General features: G+C 44.9%; 1 protein-coding gene across 1 annotated transcript; it reads left to right on the top strand.

Moving 5' to 3' along the window:
- The first annotated feature begins 250 nt into the window (after positions 1 to 250).
- COQ7 (coenzyme Q7, hydroxylase) lies at positions 251 to 5,581 on the top strand. Its single transcript, XM_082313972.1, has 6 exons — positions 251 to 341; positions 482 to 681; positions 1,104 to 1,218; positions 1,330 to 1,469; positions 3,530 to 3,598; positions 4,893 to 5,581. Exons 1-6 carry the CDS (start codon positions 266 to 268, stop codon positions 4,968 to 4,970), a joined length of 678 nt encoding a protein of 225 aa, XP_082170098.1. The 5' UTR covers positions 251 to 265; the 3' UTR covers positions 4,971 to 5,581.
- Positions 5,582 to 14,270: the final 8,689 nt, after the last annotated feature.

Below are 14,270 nucleotides of genomic sequence, written 5' to 3'. Positions count from 1 at the left end.
GGCGCGCAGGGGCGGGGGCCGGCGGTGACGCTGCCGCTGGGCGGAGCAGCCGCCTGCGCCGCGCCTTCCCCGCAGCGCCCGGAGGGGTCGCCCCGCCCTCGTTCCCATGGCAGCCGGGGGACGCCGGCCCTGACTGACAGCTCCGCTCTCCAGTGCGGCGGCGCTGGGGAGCCAATCGGAATCGTGATAGGGCGGTGCGAAGGCGTCCCGCGGTGATGACGTAGCGGCGGTGCGACGCGGCGGAGGAGGCGTCGGGGTCAGCGGGATGGAGGTGGCCGCCGCGGCGGCTCCGGCTGTGCGGCGCTGGCTGGGGCAGAGCCGGCCCCTCCGCTGCGGGGCGGGTAGGGGCTCGGCTCGGCTCCCGCGGCAGCCCGCCCCTCGCCGGGCGGGGCGCCGCCCTGAGCGACGGCCGCGGGCCTCGCACCGCCCGGGGCCGCCTCGGGCCGCGGCAGAGCTCGCGTCACCTTTGTCTCTCCGGCAGGTCTCCGGGGGGGACGGCCCTTGCCCGCCGGAGGGGCTTCCCTCAGGCCTTGCAGCACGCGGGTGACGCTGGAGGGCATCAACAAGCCCGTCATAGACCGCATCATCCGGGTGGACCATGCCGGCGAGTACGGGGCGAACCGCATTTACGCGGGACAAATGGCCGTCTTGGGTAGATCGAGTGTGGGACCGGTTATCCAGGTTAGTGGGCCTAAAAGCGGTGGCTGTGTTTCTGGTTAATTTGCATCGGATTAACAAAGGTCGAGTGAAGTTGTAAGATCATAGCTTTCGCTGTAATGCAGCTGTCCGTGTCTTTCTAAACACATTTAAACATGTGAGTTTATAAAGAGCGGTGGGACTGCTCGGTAACGGAGTTACCAACACTACAACCGCTGTAGCATTGTCACAAAGACTCTTTATTTTACAAATGTTTTTACATTGCCTATTTATAACTGTCATCTGCCCCTCTTTAACGTTTCCTCTTTGTGATGTGAATAGCGTTACCCCTGCAGTCAAAGTGTGAGTGGCCTGAGCTCATTTGTTTTTCTTCGTGTTCATTAGTTTTATTGGAAATGTTTAATTTTTCTGGTTTTATGCTTTACTGTGATCTGGTTCTTTTGCAGCAAATGTGGAATCAAGAAAAAGACCACCTGAAAAAGTTCAATGAACTAATGGTTGCATACAGAGTTCGACCTACGGTTTTATTGCCTTTTTGGAATGTAGCAGGTTTTGTTTTGGGTGAGTCTGTATTATTACTATTGTTGTTGTTTTGTGAAGTCTTCAAATGTGTAAATTATTTGTATTGCTTCAGATTTCATTGTTTGTATATGTTTGGTACTGCAATCACAGGGGCTGGAAGTGCTTTACTTGGCAAGAAAGGTGCAATGGCTTGCACAGTGGCAGTGGAGGAGAGTATATCGGATCACTACAATAGCCAGATCCGAACGCTGATGGAAGAAGATCCAGAAAAGTACAAAGAACTATTGCAGGTATTTAACTGTGACTTAAAAAGTAGTTTAACGTATTCATTGAATTATCTAATGTGACTTTAGTCTTTTAAAATAATAGGCTCATAGAATTTACAGTAGATCTCTTTTTCTTCTATCACTTAGAATGCTGAAGTCAACAGAAACTTTAAGTTTCTTTTGAGTAAAAGGATTTTTTTTTCTTCAGCAGCACTAGATTGATCAAGCACCAAAATTAAAATCTATGTTGGATTAGCTTCAGCATGCTTTCAGTACTTCATTTGATTGGGAGAACTAGGCTTTAATTTTGATTACTTTTAATTGAAAGGAAGGGTTTAGAGGGGAAACAAAAGGAGAAAATATGATTGCGTAGTAACATTTTGCTTATACTGGATATGATTATATAGTTAGAATAGAATATTTCAGTTGGAAGGGACCTACAGTGATCATCTAGTCCAACTGCCCGACCAATTCAGGGCTGCCCAAGTTAAAGCATGTTATTAAGGGCATTGTCCAAACACTGACAGGCTTGGGGCATCGACCACCTCTCTAGGAAGCCTGTTCCAGTGTTTGACCACCCTCTCGGTAAAGAAATGCTTCCTAGTGTCCAGTCTGAACCTCCCCTGCCGCAGCTTTGAACCATTCCCACACATCCTACCACTGGATCCCAGGGAGAAGGGATCAGCACCTCCCTCTCCACCTCCCCTCCTCAGGAAGGTGCAGAGAGCAATGAGGTCACCCCGCAGCCTCCTTTCCTCCCAACTAGACAAACCCAGTGGCCTCAGCCGCTCCTCATAGGACATGCCTTCCAGCCCTTTCACCAGCTTTGTTGCCCTCCTCTGGATGCATTCAAGGACCTTCACATCCTTCTTGAATTGTGGGGCCCAGAACTGCACACGGTGCTCAAGATGAGGCCGCACCAACGCTGAATACAGCGGGATAATCCCCTCTCTTGCCCGGCGGGTGATGCTGTGTTTGGTGCACCCCAGGATGCCATTTGCCCTGTTGGCTGCCAGGGCACACTGCCGACTCCTAGGGAGCCTGCTGTCAGCCAGCACCCCGTTCGAGTTCTAGTCTTGGATACTGTTCAGAGCATGTAAGGAGCTAATGTTTGTTAGCTCTGCAAGAAAATTATTTCCCAAGTATTTTAGGCATCAAACTGGGGCGCATTCCTGTAGGGTGCTTGTGAGAGACTGACCTCTTTCCACGTGCAGCACCTGGAGCTCGTTTGTGCTCCGTTTGGTGGGAGCTTGCTTTAGGGTCTGTGTGTTCATTTCCAGTTTTGCTGACTATCAGTATGTTCAGTTGTGCTCATTTTAACACCTAGCCAAGTCTGGTTACTCCAAATGTGTCTTCTTGTTACAGAAATAGTGTCTGAAGTAACCCAGGTTTTGCTGACATGTGCCCAAGGGAAACACTACCCCTGAAAATAAAGACTATAAACTGAGAGGGCACAAAATAAACGAGAAAAAGCTAAGCAGCAAGGTTATTCACACTGTCACTATGAGGAGGACTAGCGATGAAACCAAAAGTGATGCGAACCTGTTGGGTAGGGACAAGTGCTTGGGTGTCTGTCAACTCTGAGCACTTTATTAAGCAATCCTAGTTATCTGCGGGCATCTCAAGAGAAAATTCTTTAAACCTTTTAGTCCCAGTTGAAAAATCAGAAGAGAAAAAGTGTCCTTTAGAGTGCTAGAATGGACGTAAGCCCTGTTGGCGTACAGGAAAACACCCTTACTGATTACCTGGCAAGGCAGGGACCTTAATTTCGTTATTTAAATTGTCAGAATAATTTGGGTGTGTGAAACTAATTGGTGTTATGAGTTACTATGACTAGAGGTTATAGGTTTTCTTGAAACAGTGAAAAAGATAGTGATATATTAAACAGCAGCTTAGTTTTTAAAGACTTCTTTTGAGACTATTAAAAGACCTTTATGTTTGGGGAATGCTGTAAATAATTCCCTTCTTGCTGAATTGGAGAATCAGGTCTTTGAGAAGCAATGGTCAACAGCATATAGTTTTGTATACTAGCTGCCTTGATTTCTCTGCAAAGTAGACTTACTAATTAACTGCTATTTTTAAAGATAATAAAGCAGTTTCGGGATGATGAACGGGAGCACCATGACATTGGGCTTGAGCATGATGCAGAAGCGGTAAGTGCAATGTTAACTCATTGGCACTGTTAGTGAGGATGTAGATGTGATATTCTTATCTTCCTAATCCAGTGACTGTGATCTAGTTCTTTATTTGAGAAATAGAAAATAAGGCGCTTGATGTTCTTTCCCAAAGATAAATATAAGAAAGCACTGCATATTATAGCTTTCATTTTTCTAGAGCAGAATTGAATCTGTTGGAACTCATGTCAAGCGTCGAAGTGATTGTGTTTTCCTGAGAGGTGTCCTCTGCACAGTTTGTAATTTTATTTTAAGTTTAGATGAAATATTTTTGAAGATAAGGCTAATAAGTGCTATCCATACAGCTGGGAAATTGAGGCATCATCTTGATAGACAAACACAACCATGTTAGGAGTATGAAATACAAATTCTATGCTCCCTTGAATACCATATGAGGAATGTGTGACTTCTCTCCTTTTTTTCTCTTGACTTACATTTGTGGAGAAATGGAACCATTCTGCAAAGTTAATAATTTTTAGTTTGCTTTTCTCTAGGGTAGATTAGACTACAAATAACGGGCATTTTTTGGTGGTGGGTTTTTTTGTGATTTTTTTTGCTTTTTTTTTTTTTTTTTTTTTTTTTTGATAATGCTTACTATTCCTTACCACAATCTGGTTCAAACAAAACACTTCATTAGTGTTGTGGTTTAACCCCAGCCAGCAACTAAGCACCACACGGCTGCTTGCTCACTCCACCAGTGGGATGGGGGAGAGAATTGAAAGGGTAAAAGGGGAAAACTTGTGGGTTGAGATAAGAACAGTTTAATAATTGAAGTAAAATAAAAATAGAACAGTAGTAATAGTAATAATAACAATAATAATAAAACCTAATAATAATAATACAATAGTAATACAAAGCAAGTGATACAGTGTACAATTGCTCACCACCTGCCGACCGATGCCCAGCCCGTCCCCAAGCAGCAATCGCTGCCCCCCGGCCAGCTCCCCCAGTTTATATACTGGGCATGATGTCATGTGGTATGGAATAGCCCTTTGGCCAGTCTGGGTCAGCTGTCCTGGCTGTGCCCCCTCCCAGCTTCTTGTGCCCCCGGCAGAGCAGGGGAAGCTGAAAAGTCCTTGACCAGTGTGAGCACTACTTAGCAACAGCTTAGCACTGCTTAGCAAGAACCAAAGCATCAGTGTGTTATTGACATTGTTCTCATCCTAAACCCAAAACACAGCCCCATACCGGCTACCAAGGAGAAAATTAACTCTTATCCCAGCTGAAACCAGGACAATTAGATGTATTTAATCTCTTATTCTTTGGTTTACAGGCACCAGCTTATTCAGTGTTGAAGACAGCTATACAACTCGGATGCAAAGCTGCAATATTTTTATCGGAAAGAATTTAGTGATATTTTCCATAATGTTTGTGGCAATAAACTGTGACACACAAGTGTATGGAAATTGCAGAAGACTAATAGTTACTTTATTCAGCCTTTTAAAATCTTCTTCACTAAGCATCTGATTCAGCCAGCCTTTTTCACATTGAGTACCTGTTCAAAAAGTGTCTATATTGAAGTCAGTTTTGCTAAATGTGAATAAAGATGGCAGAATTGGGTCCGTATGAACTAAACCTCCTTATTCAGAGACTGTTCACAAGGTGGCAGCAAAATATGTATGTCTATACATGACTTTATATATATAATGTGTATGTATATACACACACATAAAAATGGTAAATACATTCTCTGTTGCCTTCAAATTTATATGTACTTGAAATAAGCTGGAGCTCATCAGCTCATTTTAAAATGGTTAATACTGCCTAAGTAGGATATTTTTGAGTTCTGTTTTCAGGGTAAGTAAATGAAGTACTAGGAAGTATTTTTTGGTCTGTCTTGAATAAAGATTGGTATCATAAGACTTTAATTTGAAGACTTGTTTGTGGGTTTTTTGGTTCTTTTTCAGGCTCTAGTCTGAATTCTTAGTAGAACTTTTCTTCCTCTGTGTTTGTGGGGTTTGGTTGGGGTTTTTTTGTCCTGAATGTGTAAGGAATGGATCCCTGATATAAAGCAGGTGGAGAGAGCAACCTGGAGCACCTGTGGAATTGCACTTAATATTCTATTAGAGCTTTCAAGTTTATCTTACTTTGCTTCTAGTCTTCAGCGGCTCCTGAATAGAGATGCTTTTGCTTTCTCAACATTCAAACAATTTCCCCATGCTTTCTGTTGACAGCTTGGCATGGAGCAATACAAATAAAAAAGACAAAAGTTGTGCATGTCTGTTCTGTTAAACACTCATCGGAGATGACAGAAGTACAGCGATGGAATTAGTGTGCCTTAAACTGGTAGGGTTGAAAGGGACTTCTTGCAAGATTGTGTATCTTGTTCTTTATGTCCTAAGAACTTCCTGACTATTTCATTCTTTTCCTATTGCATCATTACAGAAATAGGATAGCTTCCCAAATGCATATGGATTATATAGAAAATGCTGATACCTTGATACAAATATTTAAAGTCTCTGTGAGAGACTTCCATTTTATAGCTGAGAAGCACAATCTTTTGATTATATGTGGCAAGGCAGGGAAATGCTATGAATAATAGTGCAGGTCATACCGAAAGCACGTATCCATGCTTATCCCCTTATATCCACAGTTCTAAAACTTTGGGGAGACGCAGCTTGTTTAACTGCCATAAGCTAACTTTTGTTTCCCAGTTTTACAGGTTTTCCAATTTCTGCAGGTTTGTGGATTTTGCTTTGGTGTTTGGGCTTTGTTTTGGGGTTTTGGGGGTTTTTTTGTTTGTTTGTTTGTTTTTAATAAGAATAGCTAAGCTTGACAGATCAGGTAGCAGAATTTGATGCATCTCATTTTCCGATTAAAAGCTACGATGTACTAGAAGTCAGTATTTCTTAGCCCAAGCAATGGGGTATAACCAGTTGAACAGGTCAGCTATGGATGTGGGATGGAATGGATATAAACCTAGTTGAAAATGAAAGAATTGGAAACCAAGAAATAAAAGAGTAGCAAGTGTTGCCCATTGCAACAGTAACCTTACCAATCTTGACTTTTACCTTATATGGCAGAGCTACCCAGTTATACTGAGGCTGGTTAAGTAATTTGATGAAGTTTTGCTGTGTGCTGGTTCCAGTTCTGTTGTGCTGGCCAAATGCTCTGTACTGACTTTGCAGCTGCTTTGAGACCAGAGGAGGATAAGAAGTGTGGAGTTGCCAGCAGGAATCCAAGACCTGTGGGAGCGTCTCAAATCCAAGCTTCTGGGAGCTTGGTAAGGCTGCAGACAGCTCTTAATCCAGGTACATCTGAGTCTACCTTTTTGAATAGCTCTGTTAGTGTTTGTAGGAACTGATTGTTGTGTAATTTGACATGAAAGACTTCTTAAAGAGGATTATTTTCCCTTGTTTTTGGTGAAGGAGCTTAGACTGAAGGTTAGATCTTAAGATAGAAGCTCCTGTTCTGTATGATTTATTATGACTGACACTTTGTACGTTCTTTAAGAATAATAATTTCTATCCCTTACACCATTGCAAGTCTGGTCTGGTTATACTCAAACTACTGATGTTATTTACGCTGCCCAAACAAAGTAGCATTTAGTTCTCTATGACTGGTTTCCACACCCACTGGAACAACTTGACTCAAGGAACTCAAAGCAAAATCACAGATTTCTCAGGGACTGTGCAGTAAGAAGATAGCTCTAAGGGATTCTCATTTTACTTGCCTCAGCCCCAGACAGTTGCGAGCGGCGTGCACCTAAACCTGAGTTTACTAAAGGTACGTCGTATTAGACTAACACAATGTCTTCCCGAACTTGACCAATTCTCTGAACAAAAGTTACATCTAGCAGATTTCTTGCCTTAATTTCTCTAAAGCATTCGATATGCTGGCATGTGGAAAATCCCTAGGTAATTTGGAGAAGAGAGGAATCGGTACAAAAGAATGGTTAATTAAAGTGGCTAAAGGAGTAACAAGTGGTGTTGAAAGAACAGGCCGTGCAGTCGTGTAAGTCACGGACTTTAATAGTTGAGTAAAAAGAGGAAAAAAGATCGCTTGATGAATAGTCCATTGTAAAGTCCTTAATAACAGGGGCAGCATGGGGTGGCATCTTTTATAAGTCCATTATTAGAACTGGGGAGGGAGAGGCACAGCATGTTTTGACTCAGAGCTGGAAGTTGCACACCCATGCATACAATGGTCTTGTGATGCAAACTGGAAACCCAGCCAGACAGTTTTCCTGGTCTCTCAGCCATTACATCAGGATTGAATACTGGAGAAGGCATCCATGGGGCCTTCCCAGATAGGCGATACTCAGCTAAAGCCTGATATTCTCCAAGGCAGTGGTTACAGAGGCATTCCCTGAAGATGTCCGCGGTGGTGTTCAGCAGTTGTGGGATTTGCTACTGACCTCGAGAAGCGCTCATGTGATCCCTCCTCCAAGATGTGGGTGGCCTCAGATCATCACACACTGCTCGCTTGGGGCAAGGACATTTGAGAGACAAATCTCATTTTTAATGCATTTAGTTTGGCCGAAGGCTGGGAACATCAAATACCAGGAAATCATTTTATGAGGTCCGTGTGTTTGGCCATATCTGCAGTAACTGTGAAAGCGCTCACAGCGAATTCTTTGTCCTCAGCAGCTGAAAACGTCCTGCGCATTTGAGTAGGCCGCCAGACAGTAATACTGTCTCTAGCTGCGAGCATAAAACATGAATCAGGAGAACAACTCTGCTTTATGCCCCCGATCAGGATTTGTTCCTTCTTCTTACTGGAGCAGCATATTTGCGCCCATCCATTAAAGCGTGGGTGAGTTGTTCTCGTGGCAATTCCAATGGCTATGTGTTTCCCTGCTCACTGGCAGATACTCTTTATTTTTGTTGTTTTACATAGAAAATGGAGTTGCTTTTCACTTTGCTAATGCAAAAAGGATTTTTTTTTGTTTAAAAAACCTGTTTCAGATTTTGAAAGACTACAAAAGGTGGTAGAAGGTTACAAAAGGGCTAGAGATGCTCAAATACTGTGCAGAACTTCTATTGTACAGCTGCTGCAAGGCTGTAGTTTCTTTTTTGTGTGTTATTTTGAGGCAGAACTAAAGCTAACTAATGTCAGCCGTCCTGGCAGGGGTTAATGGAAGGCAGAGGCCAAAGTATATAGCTTATACAAGTCTGTTATTACAGCAATTCTTGATGAACTCTGGTCATGTTGACAGAGGAAAAGGAACTTGGATCAGACAGGGAGGCTGTGAAATGCTGCATTTTCAAAACAGGGAGTGGGGAAGATGACAGGGTCTTCACTGTGCCTTTGGGTTTTAGGGGTCCCTTCTGAACCATAAGATAAGCACATAATTTGGGTCTTGTAGTGGGATGAAATTCTTCTCCTCAAAGTAATGAGGGCTTCTTCTAGCTCCTTTGATAACCAAGGGCTTGATCCTGATTTTCTCCTCTGGAAGGCGAGTGAGTTTTATTTTTCAGTGAGGAGGAGCAGAGGGTATCCACCTGTGTCTGCAGGAGGCCTAGGGCTGTTATCTGCTCTTTGATCAGCATCTCACCTCTTACTGTTGTCTCCTGCAATCAGTGCTGGGACGGATGTGGCCCCTATTCTCCAAAGCTTCTCTGAGTCAGAGATTAAGGTAATGCCAGTGCTTGGAGGCGAGTGACACAGCCAGATGGTGCGGTCCTTGTGCTGAGCATTGGGGCTTTTTCTGATGCTCAGACAGCTCTGAAGCAGGATCTCCGCACCGTCTGTAGGCACCGTGCTGGCTCGGGAGGAGGAAAACCCAGCGACGGCAAACAAACAGGCAACAGCAGCTCTGTCTCATGAAGCAAGAAGGATGGTTATGAAAATTCAAAGCAGCTCTCAAGATCTGTGGCCCACCAGTAATAGCTCTAGAAAGCTACCAGGGTGGCAAGGTGCACGTGATGCCATGGCGGCGTAGGTCTGGCTGTGCCAGTACTTGTTTCAGCCTCTTGCTGCCGCAGCTAGGCTAGGCTAAAATCAAATCCCCGTGGCTGTGATTAATGTGGTGAAGCTGACATAAGCGGAATGGACTTATGCCATGAGTTATGTAAAATGGGACTCATAAGATTGTTTGGCAGAGAGCTAAATCATTGTCTGAGATGATAAATATTACAGATAGAAGAAATCGGATCTAATGGGCTTGATCTTTGTCTGGAGTAAATCTGTGTGGCTCACTTGAGAATAATAGTGCTAGGCTTGCTACAGATTGACTGAGGATATGCCATACAATTCCTGTGCTGGGGGTGATGTGGATTGTACCTCCCTATTTTCTCCTCAGCATTTAAGGGGTTATTTAATCTATACAGTCCCTTGTGTCTGCCTCGTTTCTTGACTTTAGGGAAGATATAATTTCAAATGGGTGCCAGTCATTTTTTGTCATGAGCTTCAAAGTTGTGGCATATCACTTGCATTGAATTCTGCACATATTTTCAGCTTGGGGAGCTTAAAGGGATAAGTCAAAAATATTGGCCAGTTTAAAGGAGGAATGTGTGTGACAAGGGAGGAGATTGTTTAAAGGTACCATTTTTCTATCTGTTAATTCAGTTTCCCCAGACTGGCTGAGATGAAAGATCTTAATAGATATAGGAGAATGACAGCAGCTTTGCAGTTGTGCTTCCAGAGTGACAGAACTTCACTTGTGTTGAGAAAAGCCTGCTGACACTCCTGTTTAGAGTTGGGGGGCTGATCTAACGTTGAGTAAGTGAACTAACAGTTAATTGGAACAGGTTCAGTGGGTAACAGATCTCTAAACGACTTGACTGTGTTAGAGGGAAAATTCCATTTGTTGTCGTTATATGCTTTCAATAAACATAGCGTCCTGTTCACTTCAGGCTTTTTCGAGAAGTACTACCTTATACTACAGTTTTACAGAGTAGAACCCAAACCTAACCAGACCAGGGGATGGTACCTCTGTGTCCAGTAATACAGCTTATGGCAGCAGCATCATTTCATTGTGTTAAGATGCAGATTAATAGACCTATGCTCATATTAAAAAAGATTTTTTTGTGTGTGTGTTAAATATCTTTGTTTCACAAATTAAGGCTGTGGCCCTGCCTTTACTTGTGCTTGTTCTTGACTGAAAGCAGATGATGATGTTCTCGTGAAAGCCCAGGAATCACGCAGTGTTGCTTGGAAGGGAGCTCTGGAGGTCATCTCGTACAGCCTCCCGCTGGAGGCAGGACTGCGGCCAGCACTAAAGCAGGTCAGCCGTGATTTTGTCTAGCCAGGTGATGAAAACCTCCAAGGACAGAAATTCCACAGTCTACAGGCAGCCCGTTTCAATGCTGCATTACCCTACCAGTGACACTTTTTTTTTTTTACCTGATATCATCCTGAGCCCAGAGAGTGGTGGTGAATGGAGTCAAATCCAGTTGGTGACCAGTCATGAGTGGTGTTCCCCAGGGCTCAGTATTGAGACCAGTCCTGTTTAATATCTTTATCAATGATCTGGATGAGGGGATTGAGCGTACCCTCAGTAAGTTTGCAGGTGACACCAAGTTGGGTGGAAGTGTCGATCTGCTGGAGGGTAGGAAGGCCCTGCAGAGGGACCTGGCCAGGCTGGATCGTTGGGCCGGGGCCAGCTGTATGAGGTTCAACAAGGCTCAGTGCCAGGTCCTGCACTTGGGTCACAACAACCCCATGCAACGCTACAGGCTGGGGGAGGAGTGGCTGCAGAGCTGCCTGGAGGAAAAGGACCTGGGGGTGTTGGTTGACAGCCGCCTGAACATGAGCCAGCAGTGTGCTCAGGTGGCCAAGAGGGCCAATGGCATCCTGGCTTGTATCAGGAATAGTGTGGCCAGCAGGACCAGGGAGGTGATAGTGCCCCTGGACTTGGCACTGGTGAGGCCGCACCTCGAGTGCTGTGTTCAGTTTTGGGCCCCTCACTACAAGAAGGACATGGAGGTGCTGGAGCGTGTCCAATGAAGGGCAATGAAGCTGGGGAAGGGTCTGGAGCACAAGTCTTATGAGGAGCGGCTGAGGGAACTGGGGTTGTTTAGTCTGGAGAAGAGGAGGCTGAGGGGGGAGACCTTATCGCCCTCTACAACTGCCTGAAAGGAGGTTGTAGCAAGGTGGGGGTCGGTCTCTTCTCCCAAGTAGCAAGCAACAGGATGAGAGAAAACAGGCTCAAGTTGTGCCAGGGGAGGTTTAGATTGGATATTAGGAAAAAATGCTTCATGGAGAGAGCGCTTAGGCATTGGAACAGGCTGCCCAGGGAAGCGGTACAACCACAGTCCCTGGAAGTCTTCAAAAAATGCGTGGATGTGGTGCTTAGGGACATGGTTTAGAGGTGGACCAGGCAGTTAGGTTTAACAGGTGGGACTCGATGATCTCAAGGGTCCTTTCCAACCTTAAGGATTCTATGGTTCTGTGATTCTAAGAATGTGGTTGCTGATGCTTGTTATGTCACGTGGCGCCATGGAGAAGAGTTTGGCTCCACTACCTTGGTAAATACTCTTTGAGTAGTTTCAGGCAACTATGAGATCACTCAGTTCTTACCTTCCCAGCGTACCTGCCCTCCACCAAGCCCTGTGCTAAAGAGGAGCCTGGGAGGCGGTGAGCGAGGTGGTGGGAAGCAGGGTGCGGACTGGGGTGCACATCTCTCCTCCTGTGGATGGCTGCATCATTCCTGCTGCGTTTCCACTGCGGTCACGGCTTTCACAGCAAAAGGTACCTGCTGGCAGGACTGCATCCCCAGGAAGGGATCTTTGCAACGCCTGATTCCTGAACTGGCACAGAGGAAAGTAAGAGATGCATCTAGTGACCACCTTGACAGTCTCATTATTTGTTTTAGACTCCAGGCTTCATATGAATGCCTGAAGCTGTCATCTTTCCCTGCAGGTATTTTCTACCCAACTGTTTGCATGTCAGTGATTTGTTTTTTAATGTTACCTGTGCCTAGGACAGATGGATTTATTGATTTGATGATACAGATGGACACATGTAGACGAAGGTATTAATGAAAGCAAGTCATACACACACAGTGGGTGTTTTTCCTATTTAAAATATCTTTTCTGTACTGCAGAATAAAAAGAGTATTGCTGGCACTAGAAGTGCTTTTCTGTTTTCTTTGCAGCCTGTGGCCAGCCACCTGCCAGGGACTGCTCAGGTCACAGCAGCGGCAGCAGTGGGTGAGGGGGATTTGAAATTTGTTGTGGTACATTTTGAAGGCAAGCTCTGCCAGCTGCATTTTAGCAAGCTGTCATGAATTTCTCCCAAGTTCGTGGTTTGAGGGCAGCTGTATAGTCAGAAGCTGCTAACTGTGTATGCAAATGGCTAAAACATTTAGTGGAGTGAAAAGCATTTGCTTCTAGAAGAGAGTCATGCAATGCCAAGGCAGATGACTCAAGCCTGTTGATTTTTGTTGTTGTCTCTGGATTACAGTAAATTTCCTCTTTAAACAGCAGCCTATGTCTAATTTAAAGCTGTCTCTCATCTTGCTGATGGATTGTTTCCTCCCTCCTGTGGGGGCAGAGATGCGCTCCATAGCTGGCACCCAGCTCCTGAGGCAGGAAAACACACACCGCTTGCTTTCCCAGGACTAGCACCCGAATGCCAAAACACAGCGGGCCCTCTGCTCTCTGGGCGTATCGTCCCTCGTCTCCCAGCGCCGATGGCTGTGGGTCCCGAGGCAGGCGCGGCAGGGTCCCGCTCTCCTCTCAGGAGTGACCCTATCGTGTTTAACAAATGTCTCTTCTCTACTAGCCCGTGGCATTCCCGTGAGAAAGGGGCTTTGCTTTAGGGCTGGATTAAGAGAAGGCTAGCGGGTGAAAGTCTACTAGAGATGTAAGTTTATGCTTGGCTCTAAGCCCAAGAGCAACAGGGATAATTGGATGCCCCAGGCTAAACTTGTTCTGAGGCTTTAGTGACTCGCCTGTGGCCACCTAGCAAGTCTGTGGCAGAAATACACTGGAAATACAATTCGAGAGGAGTTGAAACTCCTGGGTGTCTGCACTAACCGTACACTCCTGGTATCTGGCGAAAATGTGCAGACTTCACTGCTTTTAAGTGTTTTTATCCAGCATAAGAACAGCAGCAAGACTTAAAATCACTGGTGAGATTGTTCTGCAAGTACAGCTTAATGGCTTGATTCTAGCCCTGACCTGGAAAGCTAACTGCTAGTGACGGATGAGGAGCTGTCTTCCACATCTCATCTTGTCAGCCCTCATTGTTCTGACTTTGGCAGGAAAAATGGAGTTTACTTAAAGACTTCAAAGGTGGTTGAAATGTTGTGATTTTTTAAAAAATATAACAACCGTCCACTTTTCAATTCCTCCTACCCAAATATCGCAGCAATACTTGCTAATGAGAAATAATTATATCTCAATTTTAAGTGACACAAGTGCTACTGCTTACACAAAATGTGAGAATCTAGTAAGACATCAGGCGTATGTTTAGAGGGATAATGCATGAGAAATCAGTTCTCTCGGGGAGCTGAGCCTTGCAAAGGAAGATGTCAGATACATGTGTTTATAGACAGACTCTAGAGCTGGTTGTATTTGCTTATCATTTGTCATAAATGCGGAGACTTGCAGCCCAAAGTACTCATACAGCGTAAGCTGGAACATATGCTTCTCTCCAACAGATGTGGCACCAGCCCTAATGCTCACTGGATGTTTCAGGTTGGTGACCAGCAAGAGGATTTATCCTGGTAAGCAGGTATGAGTAACCTTGAGCCTTCCCGTGG

This window comes from Platalea leucorodia (genome assembly GCF_965183815.1).
Source record: "Platalea leucorodia genome assembly, chromosome: 5".
Taxonomy (NCBI): domain Eukaryota; kingdom Metazoa; phylum Chordata; class Aves; order Pelecaniformes; family Threskiornithidae; genus Platalea; species Platalea leucorodia.
Note: the sequence above shows the minus strand (reverse complement) of the source record. Positions and strands in the feature narration are given on the sequence as shown.

What these genes read in the sequence shown, in the direction of transcription:
- COQ7 (XM_082313972.1), top strand. Translation starts at nt 266, where the DNA reads ATGGAGGTGGCCGCCGCGGCGGCTCCGGCTGTGCGGCGCTGGCTGGGG. An exon ending in GTGTGGGACCGGTTATCCAG is followed by an intron (nt 682 to 1,103) that starts GTTAGTGGGCCT and finishes GTTCTTTTGCAG; the next exon opens with CAAATGTGGAATCAAGAAAA. An exon ending in TTGAGCATGATGCAGAAGCG is followed by an intron (nt 3,599 to 4,892) that starts GTAAGTGCAATG and finishes TTTGGTTTACAG; the next exon opens with GCACCAGCTTATTCAGTGTT.